The sequence below is a fragment of the Ailuropoda melanoleuca genome, chromosome 16 (assembly GCF_002007445.2).
Source record: "Ailuropoda melanoleuca isolate Jingjing chromosome 16, ASM200744v2, whole genome shotgun sequence".
NCBI lineage: Eukaryota > Metazoa > Chordata > Mammalia > Carnivora > Ursidae > Ailuropoda > Ailuropoda melanoleuca.
Window position 1 is genome coordinate 54,824,617 of NC_048233.1, and position 24,420 is coordinate 54,849,036.

The following is a 24,420-nucleotide window of genomic DNA, read 5'->3' on the forward strand; positions in this document are numbered from 1 at the left end:
CAAAGGAGCGATGTACTCTATGTTGGCTAAATGAACTTAAACCAAAAAAATCTAATAAACATATAAAAATGTTGGACATCTTAGCAATAAGGTAAATGCAAATAAAAGCTAAATGCAAGTAAAAGCTATGAAAAATTAGCAAAGATTAAGAAAATTATACATTTATTGTTGAGTATGTTGGAAAATAGGCTCTTCTATACACTGCGGAAGAAAACTCGAAATTGGTATGCCTTCTTTAGAGGGCAGTTTGACATTATGTATCAAAGACCTCACAAGTGTTTATGTTCTTTTGTTAAATTGGTGTACTTCTAAAAGTTTATCCAAAGGAAAAAAGTAGAGGTAGGCACCAAAACGTCCACTGAAATGTTTTTGTAATAGTAAAACAAATGGAAATGAATAGAATCTATGACATTTAGTGATATCTTAACCCAACTAGAGTCATCATCCATAGATACCAACCAAAAATAATATTCTTGAGACTATATAAGAATATAGAAAACTTACAACATACTATGAACATGAGGTCATCCATTTTTATCTAGTAAATAACAATAAAATATATTCAGGATTTGACGGAAAGATAAATAGTAACTATGTTGTAAACGATACCATTTTCTTTTTCCGTTATCTACTGACAAAATTTAGAGAGAGTAAACAGGTATGGCATGTAATCTGAAGCATGGACAATTTTATTTCTATTAGGGTACAATTTGAACCAGTTTGCATAGAGCATTATTTGTTGACATGAAATTTTGCACCCCGAGAATTATAATGGCTAGTTTGCATTATGGAGGTGAAACTGACATTTCAAGTGATTGCAGACTTTTACACTGCTAAAAGAACAGATGACATGGCTGTTTGTGTGCTCTTGGAACATGCTTTAACACTCCAGGTCTACACAGCATGCTCAGCTCTAACCCCCACTGTTCAAATCAGGCTGATATATAGGTCAGTGACTAGAGGAGATCGGTTTTTTCATGTCTTCTTATTGATTTCATTGGATTCCTTAAAAATATTTAGGATTGTGCTTTGGGTTAAAAAGATGAACATGAATGTTTCCTTTTTTTAATAGTATATAGTTTATTGGTCTAGAGACAAAATACTCCCCCAATAATTACTTTAAAAGAAATGAACTTTGCTTTTAATGGTGGTCAAGAAAAAATGTTTAGAAGACTCTAGGTGTGAAAGCATTTCTGTTTTCAGTTTGACAGAGGTATAAAAGTTAATAGAATGTATTAATATTCTCCCTAATAGTAAATGTAATAATTTTTTCAAAGTTAAATACTTTAATAACCTTTTCTAACATAATGTTGAATATTTTGATATGGTTCATTTTTATCATTTAAATTTAGACCAGAAATCCATGCTTTATTCTCAATCTTAAAAAACTTTTAAGTTATGAATTCTAAAATTGATGCTCTTACATGAATTTTTCTAAGATATTTTAAGTAAGAAACTATTTCCTTCAATTAGTGATATTCTTGTGTAGGGAATTTATTATTTATAATTCACTTTAGTATACTAATTTAGAAATTGTCAAGTATCATTATTTTTCCCAGAGCCTTGTTTATGTTGCTTAATTTGTGTGGATTCTGGTGAGCTGGGAGATGGGGGGAAAAGGATGGGGGAGGAAATACTTTAAAAATGCATAATTTTTGTTTGCTGTAATTGTGTCAATATCATTATGTTATTGGATGATTGTAGGATTTGGAGGCCAGTGACTATTCTTCATCTATTTCTCAGAGAAAGAATCTACTCAGCAAGAAAAGGGTTTGCCATCTGCTGTGCTAGCATGCACATGTGTGTGATTTGTTCTTTGTTTTTATTTTCTGTGATTGTGTTTGCTGTGTGGCACTGTCTTCTGTTGATGCATGACTCTGGTGAGAAGTTTTACAAAACCTTTTGTTTTCTCGAACATTGGTCAAGCACCGATCTATCTGCATTATTAGTTTGATGTTGCTGCAGAAAATTAAAAAGGATTATGTGTGGATTTGTAAACATTGTTTTCCATTTTATACTTTAAAGTCACCTGTTACATCAGAAAAAGAATCTATGTCTACCTTCCAGGGTTCGATATGTCATTTCTCGTTGTCTGTATTGAGGACTCTAAGAGTATTTCTGTGGGGGAAAAAAAAAGCTATAATTACTTTTGCTAGCATAAGACAACAATTTCAAGATACCCATTCAGCACTTGGGTTATTTATATTCAGTTTCTTTACCAGGGACAATTTATCTGAGACTTTAGATTTTTTAACACCTGTTCTTATACTTACTTGATTAGCATCTCAATTCCCTTTTTTGCTTGTGAACTCAAATATTCTTTCCAAATTTAGCCATTTGCCCTATGCCAGTGGAAATGTAAGAGAAAACGGTACAAAATCTGATTGAGAGAACTAAATGTCTCCCTGGAATGAGAATTATATCAAGACTCAATGGAGTCAGACTTGAATTAGGGAAGTGAACGGCTTTCAAGCTTTCCCAGAATCAAATTCTTGCTGTACAATATTCAGTAATAATAACCATGTACTCCATAATGGTAGCTAAGTAGAACACACGTTACCATATCTACTCCTCCAACAGCCAACGTTTTATAAATGAGAATTCTGGAACCCAGAGAATGAAGTAACTTGCCCTGTGTATACTTCTCAATGGCCCAGCTGGAATTGGAATTCAGCTCCATTTACCTCCAGACATCATGCACCTATGTTATAGAAAGTGATTTCTGTTTGAATAATTTTAGAAGTTCATATGATTATTTCAAGTAGAGGGGAAAATAAAACATAAACGTAGACCAAATTAGAAAAGATTCTTACCTCTTATTGCCGTTCTGAGTGTTAGTGACTTAATCTTCTATTAATTTCACATAAGGTTTGGGTACTGAAGAAAGGAAGGGCAATACTTGTTGTAGGACATTTCTCAATTAGTGGCAATGGCAATTAACTAGATTTTCTTCTTTTTTTTTTTAAGAATTTATTTATATTTGTCAGAGAGAGAGAGAGATAGCACAAGCAGCTGGAGGGGCAGAGGGAGAGGGAGAAGCACTCCCCCCACTGAGCAGGGAGCCTGATGCAGGGCTCAAGCCCGGGTCCCTGAGCTCATGACCTAAACAGAAGGCAGACGCTTAACTGACTGAGCCACTCAGGCGCTCCTATATTTTATTCTATATATTGTCCATAACTGATCAGATTATGAATGAATTATCCTGGTTTGCATGAATATATGGGTGTCATAGCCTATTCTAAATGTGACTAGTGATTCTGAGAAATCTGGATACACACAGACTCAGCATCCATGAGCTGGTGAGATTCTTGGCCTTCTCTTTTTTAGTCGTCCTGAGATCAGTTTTAAGGCATCTAAATTGCTGTGCTACTCCTAATTGCCTCTTACCTTTAACTCAACGTTTTCTGCATGGGTCTTACCAGGAGTGACATGATATAGGGAACGGCATGTGACTAGCCCTTCACTTTTTGGGAAGCATCTTTTGTACTTTATTAATCCTGGCAGGAGAGAAACGCCCATAATACCCACTAAGGGCTAATCCAAAGCATGAATTACTTTCCTTCCATTAATCATCATTATCACTATTATCTGAAACGTTTGTAGAACGTATTTTATATCTATGCACATTTGACTGTTTTTAACAAAACAGGAATTATAACCGATGTTTATTATAATGCACAGCGTTGGTTAATCCAGTGCTTCTCCAACATAAAGTGCATACCCATCACCTGGAGAGCTTGTTCAAATGTAGGCTCTGATCAATAAGTCTGGGGTGGGGCCCAATAGTTTATATTTTTATCCGGATCCCACCTGATGCCAATGCTCCTGGTCTGTGGACCCCACTTACGTAGCAAGGGAGTAGTAACATTTATTGAGTGCTTGCCGTATGTACTAAGTACTTTTAACCGTAAAATCACCTCATAAGGAGAGCAAGTAGAAGGCAAGATGCCTGTTCGTGAGATGAAAAAGTGATGCAGCCTAGACTAGAACCCAGTCCTTCTGACTTCTAGTTTATTGTATTTTCTATCATAGCACTCTTTCTGAGTATGAGAACTTGTCGTTCTCTATTCTGGGAAGGAGGACAACTATTAATTTATGATATTTTCACAATTAAATAATAATCAGCCAATAATGTATTTTTTTTTCAAGTTTCCTTTCTAAATATAAATTAAAAACCAGTTTCCTTCAAAACCAGTGTGAATATTGTGGTCTCTATTGTATAGACCCCAAATAGACAACACAATTTTTCATGCTTCCCTTTCTTTGCCCATGTGTTAAAACTTAATATATTTAGCTAAACTATACATTTACGGTCGAATGCACTTTATCCTTGCAGATTCTGTGACATTGAAACTCTACCCTTTGCTTTAGTGGAAGACCTAATTTTCTATTCGTGGAGCCAGCAGCACTCCGTTTGACATTTGATGCCCATGAGGTTTTTATAGAATCTAGGTTATAAGACAGAGTCTCTTGCCACATATTTTTGAATAGGGCTCTGTGTTGCTTTTCCCAGAGGGGCTCTGCGTTATGCTTTTCTTTGAGATGGTTTTGATTATTTTTAAAAAATCTAATGAGTAAAACCTTTTGCATAATAATTACTGTCGACTGGAGAGCTTTTTATTTGTTTTAAAAAGAATTTTTTAGGGGAAAGAAAGCAGTAGTGATCCTCTCTTTTCCTAACTCAAAGCAAAAACCACAAGAATGTTTCAATAATAGAGTGAAAAAAATGTTTTCTACTGTAAACTTTAGAATAAGTAGAAGCTTTCTTGTTTTTTTGAAAGAAATCATTAAAATTATTTGTTTAAGATGAGCATCCTTATGACTCAATATAAAAGCTTTCGTTCAAATGCATTATACTAAATTTGTCTTTTTAATCACCCTGACAAAGACAAGCACTTAATTATTTGATCTTCTAAAATATATAATACATGATCAACTTAGGTAATTTACTAAAAATGAACTCATCTAAATTATTTTATTCTCAAAGACAGGAAAATTAATGGTGAGGTGTTTGCTGTTTCACAAAATGACATGTTTCACTTAAGCTTTATACTTAGCACAAACTTGTAATAGCTATAGGATATCTGCTTTATATTTCTGTATATGCTGACCAAAATGACCTACTTAACCTGGCATTTGATTTAGATTGATTTATAGTTAGTGGTCTCTGATCTAATAGGATAAAATATTCAATTTATACTCATTATAATAGGACCACTTTACATTATACATATTATACCAATAGTATTTTTTTTTAATTTCAAAGTTTTTGTGGCGCTTAGCATAGTGACTGACCCCTGATCGGTGCACACACACACACAAAATGTTTTCAGGAAAAAAAATAAGTAAATTATTGTTGACTAAGCCAAATGAAGACAATCTTTGAACAAATAATTTATAATAACAAAAATTTTAAAAATATCAAAACTAAGTTTGGGTGAGTCTTTCCTATGTGCCACGCACTGTACTAACCGTAGCCATAAATATGACTTTGTTTGAGCCTCACCAAAACATTGCAAGGTATACACTTTGTTTTCCCTCAGAAAAATGGGATTTTATATAGTAACCTCCCAAGATAATGCAACCAGTAATGCTTAGAGTTGATACTCACACCCAGATCTTTGTGGTTTGAATCCCATGGCCACTATACTCTATTAACTTTAGAACTTGCTTGAGTACAAAAACCAAACAATGGCACCTCTTTGGCAAATTTAGATACTATTTAAGGACTCCTGAACTTCATTGTATAGTCATAAGGCAAGAGTGTTTGCTTTCACAATTAAATAAATATTGACATCATTTGCATTTTCTCAAGACAGTGGGTAAGGTGTTAGTCTTTATTTAGCTTGTTCGTTGTCAAAACCATTGTCATCCCCAGATAATTGTCATCATCCTCCATTGTTGAGATGTATTATTTACCGAGTAATTACTGTTTTATGCTAAATTATGCACCTCTGCAGATTCACCTCATTCATTGCTCACTAGTCATCAGATATTATATTTTGGGTTTTTTTGTGGGTTTTTTTGGTCATTATAGGCCATGCATAATATACCTGCTATTTCAAAAGCCATTAGTATATGAGACAATAACACAGGGGTGTTTTTTGAGGCAATTTTTTTCCTTTATGAAAAATAATATTTCCAAGAAAATTGGGAAGTAAAATATTATCATTCTATTAGTTTTTCCTAAGAAAGGATGCTGAGGGAGAGGTTCATTTGTCTAAAATTTTATGGGCTGGTTCTTTTAAGGATATAAAATGGAGAATGACGTGGTTACTTTTTAGCTAGCCAAAACTGATTTTCTGATGAGTCCTTGGTAGATTCAGGGTTTGAGTTTGGGCATGCCAAAGCTGTTTTAAGTTGATAGCTCAACTGAGGAAGCAAATAAGTACACAATAGTAATGTGTCTCACATATCACATTGTCTTTATTAGCCACATTATTGTTTTTCTTCTGGATGAATTTTATTTCCCATAAAATGTATCAATTCCAATGCTTATATGGTCCTTGAACTATGTATAATTAGTTGGTTAAGGAATCATTATAGCTGGGTCAGGTGTTACTTTTTATAATTGGATATTGACTGCACATTGACACAATTTGGTCAGTTCACTAGTAATTTTTTTTAAAAGATTTATTTATTTATTTATTTATTTATTTATTTATTTTTATTTGACAGAGAGAGAGACAGCCAGCGAGAGAGGGAACACAAGCAGGGGGGGTGGGAGAGGAAGAGGCAGGCTCCCAGAAGATCAGGGAACCCGATGTGGGACTTGATCCCAGAACCCTGGGACGCTTAACAACTGAGCCACCCAGGCGCCCCAGTTCACTAGTAATTTTTATAATTTGACACTGTTTCCATCAAGAAATACATGATACTGTGTCCATGTCTTCTGAAGCTGTAGACACTTGCTTCCCATAGCTTTCATTGAAGATGAGGGTGTTAGCAGGGCCTAAAAAAATCCCTTTCCTCAGTTTTTATGTATTCCTTTTTCCACTCAAAACTCCTGTTTGTTATTTTGTTCCATGGACAGGATTTTTTTTAAAGCCTGAATCAGAAAAAATTGATTATCTAGACTGAAAGATTGATTTTCATTTGTTTGCTTCAGTTTTGTGATGTTTGTGATTGTTCTTTTTGAAATTGATGCCTATGTGATATTACATTCCTTCTGTTATACTTCACTGAAGCTGATTTAAAGACGTGAAGTTTGTATCATTGTAGCCAGAGCCAACCAGTGGTGCCTTTGAAATTGGAGTTATTAACTACCCTTATTTTTAGATCCTTTAATTAGAAATAATTTTAGGCTTCCTGATTAAGGGAATTCACTAAGGGTCAGCTAAAACTAAACTTTATATTACCAAGAATTGAAATACTCTGTAATTGAGATTTTCCATAATTCTATTTTAATGAACATTGTTGATGGGAATAGAATTTATTTTGTGAGCTTCAAAGGTGACATTTTATAACAAGATAATAAAATTGTGTCTGTTTATAGCCAATTATATACTTTTAAAATCCAAGTAAATGTTCTCTTTCTATTCACTACAAGCTCCTAATAAATTCCATCCTGGTGTCAGTGGACCAAATATTACCACTACCATATTCTGTGGAGAGAAAGACTTAGATATTTAAGTTAAAGGAATAGAATAATGCTGGGAAATGGAATTATTATAAAATTCCATGTTTAAGAATTAAAGCAATATTACTATTTTTCTTAAAATTTATCAATAAGCTATCAATAAACTAGTATTTTCTTTTCTAGGATATTGTCTATGTAAAGACCATTCTCAATGCATTATATTTTTTCAGTATCTTTTGGCTTTATTAGGTGCTGTATATAACAATATTTTTTAAATTCTCTAATCTTGTTAAAGAGAACAATATAAGCAGGACATTCACTTTTGGTAGGCTCAACAAATGCAAATCTGATTTGTCAGCATTACTGAATGTGTCCAAAGCAATTAGTAAAGCAAAATTTGTTAAGTAATCAGATTATATAAGAATCTAATTAATACAAAGAACAGTCTTTTAATTTGCTTATTTTATGGGAAAGTTGGCTGATGGTATATATTGATACATATTTATAAATCCATTCAGTTGAAAGTGTATCTTTCTCAAGTATCATTTAATCAGATTTGATTAAGAGAGGACTTGGAGTTTCAGAGTCTCACTTGATGTCATTGCTTGGAGGATAAGAAAGGATTGTGGTGTATCATTTTTATCCTTATTCATTGCATTATTTCTGCTCAAAACACTGGTGAAATTAGACTCAGAATTTTGTAGAGTCCAGTCTTGTTCCATAGTCTTCTGTGTGCTATGTATTTTTAAACATCAACTATTTATATCATAATGACAGCTACATATATTTCCAAGATTGACTTACTAATATTACCTAATAAAAAACATTTTCAGGATGAGATTTACTCAGGGTAAGATTTCCTAAGACTCCTGACTTTGAGAAGGGAGGTTAGGCAGAGAGTTTTGAAAGCTGCTTTAAGACTTTGGTAGAGCTAAGTGTACCATGTGATGGGATGGTTTCTGTGAAGGTGAGAATGAAGACTAGCTCATTTACGGGAAGCATGAGGCATGAGAGGTCATTGGCAAGCCTGTTCACTATTGAGCTGCTTTACAATCCCTTCTGTTGTAAAGGTGTCCACCTCTGTCTTGTCTTTCAGTCCTCCACAAGCAACCCAGAGAAGTGTGTCTCTGTTTGCTAGAGCTTGGCCGGATTGCAGCCAGGTAGGTCAGACTGCTGCCACTATGTCAAGACATGGACCATCTCAGCATTGAAGCAACTGAGAAGCTTGCTGGCTTTTCATTGCTAATTTAACCTGGGTATTGAGAAACTACTTTTTCAAATATATTCAGTACAAACATCTCAAGGGCAGTTGTTCAAACTAAAAGCATGCCACCAATATTCCTTAGCCCCACCATCTTGTCAAAACCACTCTGTCTAATATTTATTAAAAGCATATCCTCTCATCCAATACATTTTCCCTCCAACCTTTTCTTGGGGGGTGGGGGAGGGTCTTGTACATGAAGTTGTGTGTGACAATTACTCTTTCCACTGAAGTTTGTTCCTGTTATGTCTCTGTCTCCCAACTCCTTCACCACCTCTCTCCTGTTTATTCTTTATAATTTAATTCTTAATATAATCTCTAGTATCATCTACTAATATTTAATAAATTTATTAAAATTTAAAAATTTTAATACCTGTCTCCTCTTTTGTTCCTTTTTTCTCATTTTCCTTCATTCAGTATTCCATCTCTCAGGTCTTTAGATTGTTTTTCAATTATTCTCCATATTTTGATTAGAGAAATGCATAGGATATTATCCTTCATATGTGAAGATATGTTTGGAATCATTTTCTTCTAGGAAAAAAGAAGTAATAGTAAAAGTCATAATCATAGCTAAACAGACAGAGAAAGGGACTTTATTACCTCAGCCTACGACTTGCTATGGTTTCTTATCTTATCTTTCATTATCTTGCAAATGACCAAACATAACTTCTGACAGTTCTATGAAGCCCAAAGAATTAGAAATGAGGATGTAAATGGTTGAAGAAGTCTTGATAAAAGTTCAGAATCAGTTAGATGTTTTTTCATCAAGATCTGCGTATACTTTTAGGATAGAGATTAGATGAGCCAATAAGATAAAGTGAGAGCTAGCTCTGGGTGAAAATTCTCAAAGAGAAATTTATAAAGAAAATCAGGGTACAGAAAATACAAGTTGTACACATCAGCAAATTACAGCAATGGGTAGAAAGCTTGCTGCCAGTGACTAGACCTGGGTTTGTTTGTTCGTTTTTGTTTTTGATCCAATGGAAAATTAATCTGCAATCAGAAGTAACTCCAAGTTCCATAAAACATGATAACCAACATAATCTCAACAAATTGTACATCAGGTATGAATTTTACTTTACCACAATAAGTGGGTACGAGGAAGATTCTTTAATTTTAAAGAAATTCAAATTAAATATAGCTGAGGCTCCACTCAAAGTGAAAAAGCCAATTTGAGACAGTTGGAGGTTTCCCTATTCTCTCCCATACTGCTCCCAGACACTGTGTGAAGGCCTTGGGAGACGGTCCCCTCATCCTCTGTCCACCCAGGTCTCTACTACTGGGGCTTAGTTTGAGCTTATAGTTCCAACTGTTTCTTTGGACCCCATTGCCCTGCGGGGCCGTCACCTTCTTGGGTTCTATGAGGGAGCAAGACAAAGTTATCAGTTACTTCTGGGACTCTGCTAAGCCACCCAGTCTTGGGGCTTCTGACCTGTAGGGCAAACAACCTGGAGTCAAAGAAATAGATATCCTTTGGACTCCACTGATATCTTCTAAAAAGGGGGAAGTTAAAAATACAGGGGGAAGGAAAACACAGAAAGTAAAATCCCAATAAATGAGTAGCTGCCACTGAAATGTTAGAGTGAGAGAAACATGGATGGTTCCTACTTTACAGATTATGCAGGACACTTTTTGTTCAGTTGCTTATTTTAATTGTACTGCTAGAATATTCTAAAGTTCCAGATTCCATTTTCTTGTTTTAATAATCTAAATATATGAATTAAATCAGCATCGTGATTCCGAAAGCCGTGATATACAGGTAAAGAGGAGTTGCACCATCTGCAGAATTAGCTGTGAGATATCATTATTCTCTTGTTTAGTTTGTATTATTTGCCTGTTTTCTGGGTTTACTTTATTTTTTGTAATTATGCTTTTTATTACTAGAACATTCTGATTAAGAATCCTACTGGGCCAGACTTTTTAACTATGATGGAATCATCAAAGGAGAAGACAAGCTACCCAAGTGACAAAATCCCTTTAGAAATCCCCTTTCTTTCAGCTCCAAGTCTGGCATAAATTGCCCCTTGCCATAGGCTATAAAACAAATTAAAATCTTAATTTAATGACAGAGAATTTTAATGGCCTGGTCAATTTCATGTGAAGGGTTGTGTCAAGTTTTGTGGGTTTTTTTTTCCCCCAAATATTTTGAAATTGAGATTCTGGGTAGCTCCACTTCTTTCTTTCTTTCTTTCTTTCTTTCTTTCTTTCTTTCTTTCTTTCTTTCTTTCTTTCTCTCTCTCTCTCTCTTTTCTTTCTTTCTTTCTTTCTTTCTTTCTTTCTTTCTTTCTTTCTTTCTTTCTTTCTTTCTTTCTTTCCCTATTTCTCTCTTTCTCTTTCTTCTTCTTTAACCAGTTTATTGGGTGACATACAAAAAACTGTACATATTTAATGTATACAAGTTGATGAGTTTGGATATAAGTGTATATCTGTGAAACAATACCACAGTCTATGCCATAAATCTATCCATCACCCCCCAAATTTTGCCATTATTATTATTATTATTATTATCATCATCATTGTTATTTATGATAAGAATGAGTTGCTCCATTTCTGACCACACTTATGACTGTATAAGCTTAAGCTGGCAAAAGCAGTAATTATTCATATTACAAAAATGTTACTAATTTCACAAAGGAATTATCTAAGGATTAAGATAACCCTTATGTTACAGTGTTCAATTTATAAACATCATTATTTATTTTCTTCACATACTTGAATGATGTGAAATACTGCACTTACACTGAAAACCAGAATATATGCTGAGATTATTCAGGGTGTTACTTTTGTTGTATGCAGCATAAGGTCAAGCAGTTGAATACCAATTGGATAAAGTAAACATTTAAATATAAATGTCTATTTAAATTTCTATCTGTACACATTTGAAGATTTTTTTATTTTTTATTTTAATGGAAGTTCAGTTGTATTTTACAGACAACAACCCAATAAACCCAGATTTCACTCCCTAAACTGTATGTTGGGGCATATTAGTTAAAGGGGAAAAAAGGGAAAATTCATCCACCTGATCTAATTATACTCCTAAATTTTTCTTTGAACATATTAAAACTATGTTTGCATCCTTACTTTGTGCTTCCTCCTCTCCCTGCCCCTCCATAGAGGATTACATAAACTACTGAGTTTAGACATCTTTAACCAAAACTAGAAGTGATTTGGGAGACAGCTCTTACGAATCAGCACATTAATTTGTACACACACTAGATGAGTTTTGACCATAACAAAGTCCCCAGTACAATTGTGTGAGTTGTGAGCATTTTTTAAATAGTCACTGATAGATGATGCTTTTTTACATTTGATTCTAAACATTAACTCCTTAGAATTACATCAGTGTCATCTTAAAAGCATCACCATCACTTCAGATATCATTCTCAAGACGTTTCTGATTCTCTGCCATGTTCTCCTGCCTGGGAACACTCAGTGAAGCCCTTTGAGAGCTGTGAGCTTCTCTGAGTTCTGAGATGGGAGAATGAGACCACTTATTTTTGTTCTCACGGGTAAAACTTCCTTTTATTTTCAACTAAATACAGCTATCATCACTGGAGAGTGAAATCCCACTGTTAATATTTCAGAAACCATGTCAGTTTCTGAGTGTAAAATATCCATGTTTTCCTTTTGAAAAGTAAAACACTCAGCAAAAGCAGGTCAATAAGACCTGAAAGATCTTTTTAATGACAATGCTTTGATATTCATTGCTGAAAAATGTTCCTATGAATTCAACCTTTTCTAGACTACAGAATTAAGATTAGCCTAATGCTAAAAGTTAAAAACGTTTGATATTTTGGTTTGGGCCCATAATCAATAATTAATATCTTTATGAAGTTTTTATATTATTATTTTTAGTGCTTCCTTAATTTTGAACAAAATTTATGACTACTTGAAAGAAATATACTTGGTGAACATTTTTGTTAGTCTCCTGTTTTAATTCATGACCTCATGAAGTGGTGCTTAAAATAAAAATATTCTTATACAAGGTTTATTAATTAACGGATTCTATTGAAAGCCCTTAACTCTGACTGCTAAGAATATCACATGTGTTCACGTGGATGAAATTTCCTTCCAAATGTAAATCTGCCTTTAAATTACTTCAAAACAGAATAAAAATAGGGCAAAACTATCTTGCAAGAATCTATAAACTGTTAACTATAAACTCATCTGTTTATAAACTTATCTGCCTTAAAAAGGGGGAGTTTCTAAAATGTATCCCCCTAACTCTACTGAAATAGGTCCCAGATGTCTTTTGTTTGAAACTCTAGTCTACTAAATAGTTTGATAAATAGTTTGAGTAAATTCTCTAGTTCAGGGCTCAGTTTGAAAGCTCAATTATGTCATCTAGACCAATCTCAAAAAATCATGTCATGTGCCAGAAAAATGAAAAAGCCATTCCTAGAACCTCTTCATCAAGTCATTAACCAGAAGACCCTTTCCCCAGCACTTTGTTTTTTTCTTTTTTTTCAGTGAGACAAAACCAAATTCCTTGCCCTTTCATTATTTACTCTACTCTCCTATCACTGGGGTATACAGATGGGAGGGTTTGGTTTTAGTGGATTCCATCCACCTTCTTGCTATCTTTAGTTTGACCCTTATTCAGTGTGAAAACAACAAAGTCTTTCTCCCAAAACTCGAAAATCCTGTAGCGGGAAAGGAGTAGAAAACAGTATAGATATGTGAAAACTTCACAGACAAAATAGAAACATGAAGTGGTATAGAATTAATCATGGAAACCAGAATGAAGCAGCCTTTTGGAGAGTAGAAAAAAAGACCTGTTTGGTGAGTAAGTTGGCTTGCAGGTGTGAGCCCCCAGCCCCAGGGGAATGTCGTGATTTACAGCCTGTTGACATCTCCAGACAGACAGGAAGCCAATGAATCGTATTTAAGTGTGCATTTTGGGACTGGCTGACTCTACCTTAGGCAGCTTGAAGTATTTAAAAGCCAATATAAGCAGAGATTTGGAGCTTAGGGTTGATTTTCTATGTTCAGTGGCAGAGCTAATTTTCAGCGTTCCCAGATAGAGAAAAATCTCCAGAGCAAGGCTTTCCACGTATGACTTTGTTACCAACTTCATTCAAACTTAGTCTACTTTGTATCAGACGGGGTGAAGCCTGCTGTTCCTCTAGTAATATATTATTATTATACTTGGTAAAGAGAGAGAGAGAGGGGAAAGAAAAGAAAGAAAAAAGAAAAGAAAGAAAGAAAGAAAGAGAGAAAGAAAGAAAGATAAAAGAAAGAAAGAAAAGAAAGAAAGAAAGAAAGAAAGAAAAAGAAAGAAAGAAAGAAAAGTAAAAAATCATGCAGCCTATTCCTGAAAGGTGGCCTGAATCCACCAACAATTACAAATGAAATCATATTTTCCAACTGGCTTAATTTATATGTTCAAATATGATGTTTTTACTTATGATTGACTTTTAATTGGCTGTGAATTCTAGTGTGTTAAATTGCTCTAGCTTCACTGCCCAGTTTGTGTTATTCTCTTAAGAACATTAAATATAACAAAATTTTATACCCTGATGCACTAAGAAGTCAAAGAAGTCTAAGGAGATTAAAAAGAGTTGCCTGCTGAAATTCAGCCAGCGAGTTAGGAGCAAAGCTGAATTTCTAACTTGCTCTGCTACATTCAGCACCGAGATATTTCTGCTATTTCATAATTCTAGGAAAACTGGTATAAAGAAAGCCTGTATGGGGCACCTGGGTGGCACAGCAGTTAAGCGTCTGCCTTCGGCTCAGGGCGTGATCCTGGCGTTCTGGGATCGAGCCCCACATCAGGCTCCTCTGCTATGAGCCTGCTTCTTCCTCTCCCACTCCCCCTGCTTGTGTTCCCTCTCTCACTGGCTGTCTCTATCTCTGTCGAATAAACAAATAAAAATCTTTAAAAAAAAAAAAAAGAAAGCCTGTAATAAGTTCCTCAGTAAAGGATACAAACAGTAGTAATAATATAAACAGTAGTAATAATTCTACTTGACATCTTAATTTTCAGGCCCTTACATTATTTCATTTGGTGGCAAAATGTATTTTTCAAAAAGCTTTGGCAAAAGCCCCTTAGTGCTGCAGTTTCCCAGTGGTAAAACCTTTGATACATCAGTTATCAACACAAGTTCAGAGGCTGTGCCATGTGTTAAGGGAGAGGGAGGGGCAGACTCCCTGCTGAGCTGGGAGCCCAATGTGGGCCTTGATCCCCGGACTTGGAGATCATGATCTGTGCCCAAGGCAGACACTTTAACCATCTGAGCCACCCAGATTCCCCTGTAATGGACAGTCTTTTAATCCCTCCTAACAACGTTAAAGCGCAGGAGTTAGAATTTCCATTTTACGTTGAACTTACAAGGAGGCTCAGAAATAATGTATGTCAGGATGCCCAACTGTGCTGGATACATTGAAGATGGTCAATAGCAGCTGCTGTTCCAACATTCTCCCTGCCTCCCCTCACCATTACATCAGACCTCTGGGGCAGGCCATTTTCACTTCTACTTTTCTGATAGAAAACAGACTTCTAGAGGTTAAGTGATTTGCTAAATTCAAACAGTAGGTTAATGGCACAGTGAGCTCAAGTCTACCTCAGGCAAGAATGATGCACAAGTCTCCATATCAGTGTTGTTGGTACTTGTCAACAGTAATGGGATGCTGGTTGAGTTCAGTGTAATTAATGAAGTACTAGAAAGCAAAAAAAAAAAAAAAAAAGTATTTGTTTTAGCTTTGGATGGGTTTAAAATCTCCTGGAGAAACTTTCGGTAAAGCATTTATGTGCACTTAATATTGACATGTTTTATTAAAGTGATATGCAATTGGGGTGCCTAGATGGCTCACTTAAGTGTCGGACTCCTGGTTTCAGCTCTTGTCATGATCACAGGGTCGTGGGATCAAGCCCCACCACCAGCTCCGCACTCATCCGGGGAGTCTGCCTAAGATTCTCCCTTCCTCTCCCTCTGCCCCTCGCCCTGCTCACATGTGCTATAAATAAATAAATAAATAAATAAATAAATAAATAAATAAATAAATCCTTAAAAAAAAGTGATATGCAATTAAAGATCCAGAACAATGAAACTAAATTCGTATTTTGAACCCAAAATCATTGTTATATGATACTGTGGGATTTTTTTTTTTTCATTCTCATGCTAGCTCTTAAGTACATACTGTGTGACAGGATCTAAGCTAGCTCTTGGGGATGCTGTGAATTGGACACTGGTCTCCACTGACCCAGATCTGCAGTCTAGTGCATATTTCCATGATGTCCCATTAACTGGATAATATATATAAAACATTGGAAACGTGATGAATGGTGCCTAGGTCTTTTAGAGCTAATGATTTATTTAACTAAAAATTATTCTGTTATGACAGCCTAAACTGTTTTGTACTAAATTTGCATTCAAAGAGCTGACACAGCGTCCATCCTTACCCTCTAAATTCTGGAAGAAAAAAAAAAATGAAATGAAGGAGTTGCAGATGGAACATCAAATATCACCTTCACTACTGATAAGATCCAAGTTGACAGACAGTGTCTGTAACTGACCTCCGGAAGTAGGCCAATTAACTACCTAATTACAAACAAAGGTGGATAGGGTGGAGGTTTCTATGGAGGCCTTCCTGTGGGCAGCTTCTTCCCTAGAAGAGAGGTGAACTGAGTCAAGCGCACTCTGTTGAGTCTTAGATTTTACAGTTTGATAAATCCCTTCATCTCGTTGGAGAAGAGTGAGTAAAGAGAGGCCAGGAATTAAACTAATTGAGCACCCTCAACAAAAACAAATCATTCAGAGTGGGGAAATTGCTTCCTCCGGAAATGTGTCCTGAACGCAAGTGTGATGATGGGAGTTAAAATAACAAGCCATTAGAACAGGACAATAATCTAAGCTTTTGCATTTAATGATCTTTTTAATATATTATTCACTCTAGGGTGGTAGACATACTGTCTACATATTTATTCTATGTAGATTATTTTCTTTGTAGATTATCCATAACCTATTATTTAACTTTCCAAATGACTTTTTCCTCCCCTTTCTAACATGTAATCACCTGATTAAAATGTCAGAGAAAAAGAGCCCCAGCCCTCACTTAGAGAATCTGGATTTGCATTTTTGTCTTGCTCCTGCTAATTCTGTACCTTTCTGGATCTTCATTCTTTATTCTGTAAAAATGAAAGAGTATAACGGGATGATCCCAAAGGTCCTTCACACTCTCATATTCTGGAATTATCTTCGGTCTTCTCCACCTAGGCAAACTGATATGCATCTAAGAAACCAAACCAATTTTAAATTTAGCCTAAGAAAAATATGATTATGTGAGATAAGAAGCCAATAACAACTTCATTTCTCTTTTTGAACTCATATGGCATTGATATTTTAAACACATAATTTTTAACATTGTTATTCTAAATTATTTCTCCATTTGCTCTTGTTCCTTTTCTTTCTCTGTACCCCTATACTTGCTTTCATTATGCTGTTCTTAAGTGTATAACCTATGACACAGCACAACTGTAGAGGAGGTGTATAATTAGCAGTGTATTTCTTCTCTGTTAAATCACTTAAGGATGTTCATTTTGGGGATTGCTGTTTTCATCTTTAACAAGCTTGTGTTCAAAATAGGAATTCAATTACAAACCTCAAAGCTAGTAAATCTAAAAGCTGAAGACTAAATTTTACATGGTAATTCACGGTATTGCCTCCGTGTATCACGTGGAGTATTTTTATTAATATGTCAGGTGTCTATTCATGTGTTGATATACATATCTAAATATAAGTGTATGTGTATATATCTATATCAAAATCAGATATGTGTTTTTTACTGCTTAAAAGGAGGCCAGTTTAAGAACTTACCATTTCAGTGCCAGAGAAAATTAGTTTTAAAAAGTCGGCGATTTGGGGGCGCCTGGGTGGCACAGTCATTAAGTGTCTGCCTTCAGCTCAGGGCGTGATCCCTGCGTTCTGGGATCGAGCCCCACATCAGGCTTCTCCACTAGGAGCCTGCTTCTTCCTCTCCCACTCCCCCTGCTTGTGTTCCCTCTCTCGCTGGCTGTCTCTCTCTGTCAAATAAATAAATAAAATCTTAAAAAAAAAAAAATCGGCGATTTGGTCCTGCGGGGTTCATAATCAAATGTAACATATGGTAAATGTATCATTAGAAGTTATGCATCTGTATTGATCTGGTGTCTTTTAAAAGGTATGGTGTGGAGCCTCCTGGTTTGATAAAATTGGAAAAAGAGATTGAACAAGAAGAAACACTTTCTGCTCCTTCTCCTTCACCTTCTCCCTCGTCAAAGTCTTCCGGAAAAAGAAGTACTGGGAACTTACTGGATGATGCAGTAAGTAAAATTGGTTGGATTTCTTACCAGCGCTTAGTCCTTCTTGACACAACTCATTCTGTACAATCTCTTGTCAATCTAACCTTTACCTATTTCAATTTCATTGAAATTCACTTCTAAATACTATGAAAAAGTTTGTAGTCCTACAACAGTAGAAGCAGTCATTTTGAGATTCGATACTGAGCCAGTCATTTAAAATGAAGTGTCACTGAGTTCTACTGAGAGTATCTAAAATTTTAGGATAATAAGTTCACTTCCTAAAAACTATCTTTGCACACAGTTCAGCCTTGATGGTTTTGGTTCGTGGTTCTTTGTTTCACAGATAAGAAGCCTGAGGCAGGAGAAGAGAACACCGATGTCCCACAGAGAACAGAACTGCCCTTAGCTACCTGCCTGCTATGGGCCAGGATCTATCGTTGTTTTTCAAGTGCTCTTGTTATCATAAGGCTCCTTTCTTGTTGAAGCAACTGAAACAGGAATTGAATCACCTGCTGAGGGGAAAGGAGCTTAGATTCCAACCCAGTTTTGCCAACTGTCTGGGGTCCCCACCCCTCTACTTAGCAGAGTCCTTGAGTCGAGATCTTTGGCAGATGAGGGAATGTTTTTGTAGACCCTCACCATCCCAGAAAGCAGATTCTGGGAGGAACAACAACCTGGATGAATTAAAACTCTCTGGCTCCTCTGTTGCCTGTGAAAAGTCGTTCTTGGTCGTAGGAAGCGTGTTTGGTTGTGTCATGCATTCACCTCCCAGCACATAAACACTGAGTGCAAATCGAAAAAGTACTTGGGCAGTTTTAAAAAAAAATAGTTACCTCGGATGTTAGACTGAAGTATGTCTCATACATGGGGAAGGTCCTTAGAGACTGGCACCAACCATAATGCGGTTATATAGAACAGGCAGGACTGAAGAGCAGTGCTGGCCCATAGCTGAGAATTTCCTTCTCTAGAGTCTGAGCTGCAAAGAGCTGGGGAAATGGCTGACCGACACTACAGGGTGTAGAAGAGAGATTGCCTCGCCTTTTGCTTTTCCCTGTGTGACACCACGGCCTCTATTGCCGACTCAGGGAGGCAGAAGTACGACAATCTGACAGATTGAGGATTTCCATTTCTAAGGGCAGCAACTTAAATCTTAGCTCCTCAAGGCATCTTAGCCAATACCAGTTTAATTTCGTTTCTCTTGTTCAATCCACTCGGGAATGAAAGACTAGGAAGGGCATTTTAATACAGTGCCATCCAAAAGGATTTTTACATCACAGGACTGTTTTTAGGATTGGTCGCGTGCCTTCCTTGTCATAGTATTTCATTTTTATTGTGTAAGGAAATTGAACAACGTGTTGCATTAACAGTAGGCAATGACGTATTATTTATATATTGATGAGAACAATGTTCCTTCTCTCCCTGTTACACTTTTCTGAGTCAACTTACTTTAGAGTAAGATGTTCCTTCAGACTTTCTTATAAATGTGTTCTCTGGGGCTACTGCGCTTGATTTTTGTTCTTTTCCTCTTAGCTGTCACCTCCGTTCACTTTCTCCAATGCATTAGAGGCAGAGTTCTGGCCAACGTCACCCTTAGCCTTTCAATGAATGAATCTCTGAGTTGAATGAATTTGTTTAAAAGATTTTATTTTTATTTATTTATTTTAGATGGAGAATGAGCGAGTGAGCCCATGCGGGTGGAGAGGAAGGGAGAGGGAGGGAGAGGGACAAGCAGAGTCCTTGCTGAGCCTGGAGACTGAGACCTGAGACTAGGCTGGATCTCAAGAACTGAGATCATGACCTGATCTGAGATCGAGAGTCAAGATGCTTCACCACCTGAGCCACCCAGGCGCCTCTCAAATGAANACCCAGGCACCTCTCAAATGAATTTTTTTTTTTTTTTTAGTTTGCAAATTATGAGACTGCTTTCTTGTATTTGATGCTGTTTACCATTCTATTCTTGAAATTCTCCCCCCTGAACATTATTGCTACCAGAATGATCAGCAAAAAATGCAACTCAGATTTGATTAAATTTATATAGGGGTTCCCTGTCACATTCCAGGGTAATTCCCAAACTCATTGACATGCCACATAAGCGCTCCATGTTCTGGCCTATTTTGTCTTTCCTGGATTTTTGACCCTGTGGACTTATTCTTGCATTTGGATGTTTCCATTATAAACATGTCTGCTAATCCCAAATTTCTAAGGTAATTTTATATCCTGTGTTTTTCCTCACTTGCTTTCCTCATCAGACTTCTGTTTATTCAGCCTTTGAATATTCATATAAGTGCTTTTACATCTTGTAAAATTCAAGATTGCATGGCCTCCTATATAAAGTTTTTGTCAGCATCTCTTATCCCAGGCAAAATTGGCAAATTAGTTCTTGACGCCCCAAAGTTTTGTGTATATTTAATGAGGTATGTGCCTTACTGGGCATAAATGCCCATTCTTCTCTAGGTGTGGTTCTTGGTCTCCATGACAGTATCGTATTTTATTCATCCATATCTATCCAATGCCTTGCATACTGGATAAATTTCCAATGTAGGTAATAAAAGTGTAAAAAAGTGTAAAAGTGTAAAAAGTGTAAAAGTGTAAAAAAGCTTCTACCTTTTTCTGTTAATCAAGCAAAGCCCTGTGCTCTGGAAATACGTGTACTACTCAACCTTGCTGTAGCTTTGCAGATGGTGGAACTGTTGCCACTTGAAGCCATTTACATGAACCTGGGAGAAGTAGCTAGAAGCAACTGGGGTCCTTTTCTTCACTAGCTTGTCCCATGGGTGGCCATCCCTCATTCTTGAGTAGGGAAGTAAAAGGGTGGAAGAGGGAAGGTGGTGCAAAAATTATGGAAGGGACTTTGGAAAGAGGTAGAACAAGGTTGGTACTAGCTGGGACTCCTGTGTGGCTCAGTTAGTTAAGCGGCTCCCTGCGGCTCAGGTCATGATCCCAGGGTCCTGGGATTGAGTCCCGCATCAGGCTCCCTGCTCATGGGGAGTCTGCTTCCCCCTCTGCCTGCCTCTCCCCCGCTTGTGCTCTCTCTCTGTCTCTCTCTCTCTCTGACAAATAAATAAATAAAATCTTTAAAAAATAAATAAAATGGCATGGCTGTTGTTCTGTGGTTCTCTCTACTTCAAGTTCTTTTCTCTCAACTGCGAACCATGAAGGGGATTTCAGAAGAGCCTTAAACCCCCTGTAAGGTTTACCAAATGGAGTTTGGGAACATAACCATTTCTTTAGTTAAGGGGTTTTAATCGAATGTAGGAAATGTGTCAAGTGGATATTTCTGTACTATTGCCAGCTAGAATACTCTGTTCTGAAAGTCTTTAAACCAGCATTTCTCAAATAATGTTTAATAAAACACACTGCCAGAGGCCCCATAGGGAAAAGAATTCCATGGTTATGTTAGTTTGAGAAATACAGCTTACTATAGTCCCTGTCTAGAGTTTGGCAATGCACGGCGGCATATAAAAGGCCATAGTGCGTTCTCTAAGAGCCTTATTTGGCCACAGCAGGGTCTTACAGTCTCCTTCACTCGATGTTGGGGAAATTGCATTGAAATATTCACATTCTGGTTAAGGGATAACTTTTCATTGGTGTGTTTTGTTTCAGGAGCAGTGGAGCAAAGAGAAAAATAATTTGGGTCTTACCCATGGTTTAAATCCGAGCTTCCTATGTCAAATATAAAAAGGAGAGAGTTCCTATGGCAACTGCTTCCCTGTGCGTGAGGCATATACAGCCATTGGGGAGTTGAAATTCTTGAACAGCAGTGTGTGCTATAGAAGGGGGGTATAAGACAGAGATTGCTCGCGAAGTCCCTGTGTTTCATTAATCATATTGGCTATTTTTACTCTGGCAAAGTTATTATTTCACCAAAAAAAATATAGGAGACTAAAGAGGGGGAGCAAAAGAAGAAGGGGAAGAAAGGAGAAAAGAATAAAGAAAAAGAAAAGCTGACCTAAGATATCATATTCTGTGAACAGTTTCAACAATAACTACCAGTTTGAAACTTTCAGTGTATCCTCACATTTCGTGAGGGGAATTGTGGAAAATTGGAAAAAAAAAATAGGTGACCCTTTATGCGGAGAATCCATGCCATCTTCTTTAATCAAGATATCATCAGAGAAACACACTGAATATGGAGTCCGTTCAGATTAATATATTCTCCAGACGTCCTGATAGAGGGAATCAGCTGTGATTTAAAAAAAAAAAAAATAGGGTTGATTTGACTTCTCTGTTTGCCTTTGCTCACGGTGAGTGTGTTCCCACACAAGGAATTGAATACAGTTCTAAGAAACCATTCTTTCTTTCTTCCTCTTCTCCATCACCTTCCTCAGTCTGGGAATGAGAGATAGTATAATTCTGAGTAATCAGGTTCCTCTCGAAATCCTATTTCAGCAGAAAATTGGCTGAGTTCCTGGCCAAAAACAGAACACCTGCCAGACTGACTTATCCCAAGGTAATATAAGGAGCTCAGATGTCATCAGTCACTGTTGACTTCACAATGTATTTCCACTACCCACAGTCTGGCCCTTGTCTCTTCCATTTCTGCCTCCACCTCTCACACAATGACAAAAAAGCCCTTGATTTTAAAAAGCAAGTCCATTTTCAAAGCTAGGAAAGCAATGGAGAAGGGCAGGTCACTTGAGAATATGTTTCTTGTATTTTCTTTCATTTGATACCAATAGTTTCTGTGTTTCATCTAAGAACACTTCAGGATGGAAACACTTTCCATACATAATCGTGATTCTCTTCTCTTAGCAGAGGAACTACTCAAACACCAATTTACTGCCTTGCCCAGTTCCTTTGTGGCAGTGAAGCTATGCCAAGCATGGCTCTCTTAAAGTTTGGGCCATGTGTTTTTATGATGCTGACTCTGATTTTCTGCTGGGTGGCCAAAGTCCTTTCTCCGATCCTCCCTCCTTTCCTCTCTCCCTTCTTTCCCTCCTTTCTTTTCATGGAAGCCCTTATTGTGGTGAAAAGATACGGTGTAAATTAGCAATGGTATAAATTGAACATAATTTATATNAAAAGATACGGTGTAAATTAGCAATGGTATAAATTGAACATAATTTATATATATATATATATATATATATTACAGTTTTACTTTAAAAACATTTTTACAAATACATTTAGAAAACAATACACATAGTAGAACTCAGAGAACTGCCCACATTCACTGACCCCACCCTACCCTAGAATGTGGTTCATATCACTTAGATTATGTATTTTTTAAAGAGTGGGGAGATGGATAAATGGAGGTGAAATCTGATATTCAGACATGGATTCTACACAACATGTAAATTGTCAGATACTCACAAAAGTAGGTTTTGGTAGGTGAGAATTACTGACACAGAGTGAATTCCCTGGTGACTCTGGGTGACTCTGGGCGAAGTAGAGATGATTTCCTAAAGGAAATCTTAGAATTCCAAATAATATGAAATGGTAGGCTCATTTTTTTTTATAAAAATAACAATTTAATTCTCATTTATTTTGAAAATAGTGAAATTAGTATCATTAAAATTATAATGAGGAGATTTTACCCTGTTAACATACATTCTATTCTAGCTTCAATATGTTTATCTTGGCAACCCAATGTGCACGATCCTTTTAATTCTCCCCAAACGAGAACCTAGCTCATTACTCCTACACTGCCGACTGATGTGCTTGTCATTATCCTCTAGCTTCGTTACTATTGTCATCATCCAACTTAGGCTTTAGTGCAGTTATTGGCCTTCAGAAAATGCTTTCAGGGCCTGACTTTTACATAGTTAGGATTTAATGTGATACTTCTGTGCTCATATCATGTCGGTAGTTTGGTATAGAACAAATTTAAAAGCATTAACGGTCCTGGAGCCTTTGAACCCACGGAACAAATTAATCTTAATGGAACCTGATTAAGGAAAATTGAACTAGTATGCTCTTCTCTTCTAGGTGAAGCGAATTTCTGAAGATCCTCCTTGCAAATGCCCAAACAAATTCTGTGTGGAGAGACTTTCTCAAGGAAGATACCGAGTGGGAGAAAAGATCCTCTTCATTAGGGTAAAGTTTTACTTTTCACTTGATATCTTGTCCTTTCTGAGACTATTCAAAACTTGAGTGGGGGATTATAGGGGAACCATGACCCGTAACCAAGCAGGAACTTCTGCTATGCTGCATACAGTTGGACTTGAAGGTAGGAGGTGTGAACATTTGTTACTATATTAGACATAGTTACTCCTGAGGGCTAAATAAATAGAACTATCTTTCTCTTTTTACATATATACAAACACACACACCAAACAGATCATAGAGATCGAGTACAAT

General features: G+C 36.4%; 1 protein-coding gene across 2 annotated transcripts in view; it reads left to right on the forward strand.

The window, feature by feature from the left end:
* Positions 1 to 24,420, forward strand: part of GAS2 (growth arrest specific 2) — a 127,916-nt gene that overhangs the window by 50,069 nt on the left and 53,427 nt on the right. For both annotated transcript variants that reach the window (XM_019793051.2, XM_002914060.4), the window contains exons 5-7: positions 8,676 to 8,739; positions 18,000 to 18,141; positions 24,049 to 24,156. In XM_019793051.2, the coding sequence (XP_019648610.1) occupies positions 8,676 to 8,739; positions 18,000 to 18,141; positions 24,049 to 24,156 (314 nt within the window). The remainder of the gene's footprint in view (positions 1 to 8,675; positions 8,740 to 17,999; positions 18,142 to 24,048; positions 24,157 to 24,420) is intronic.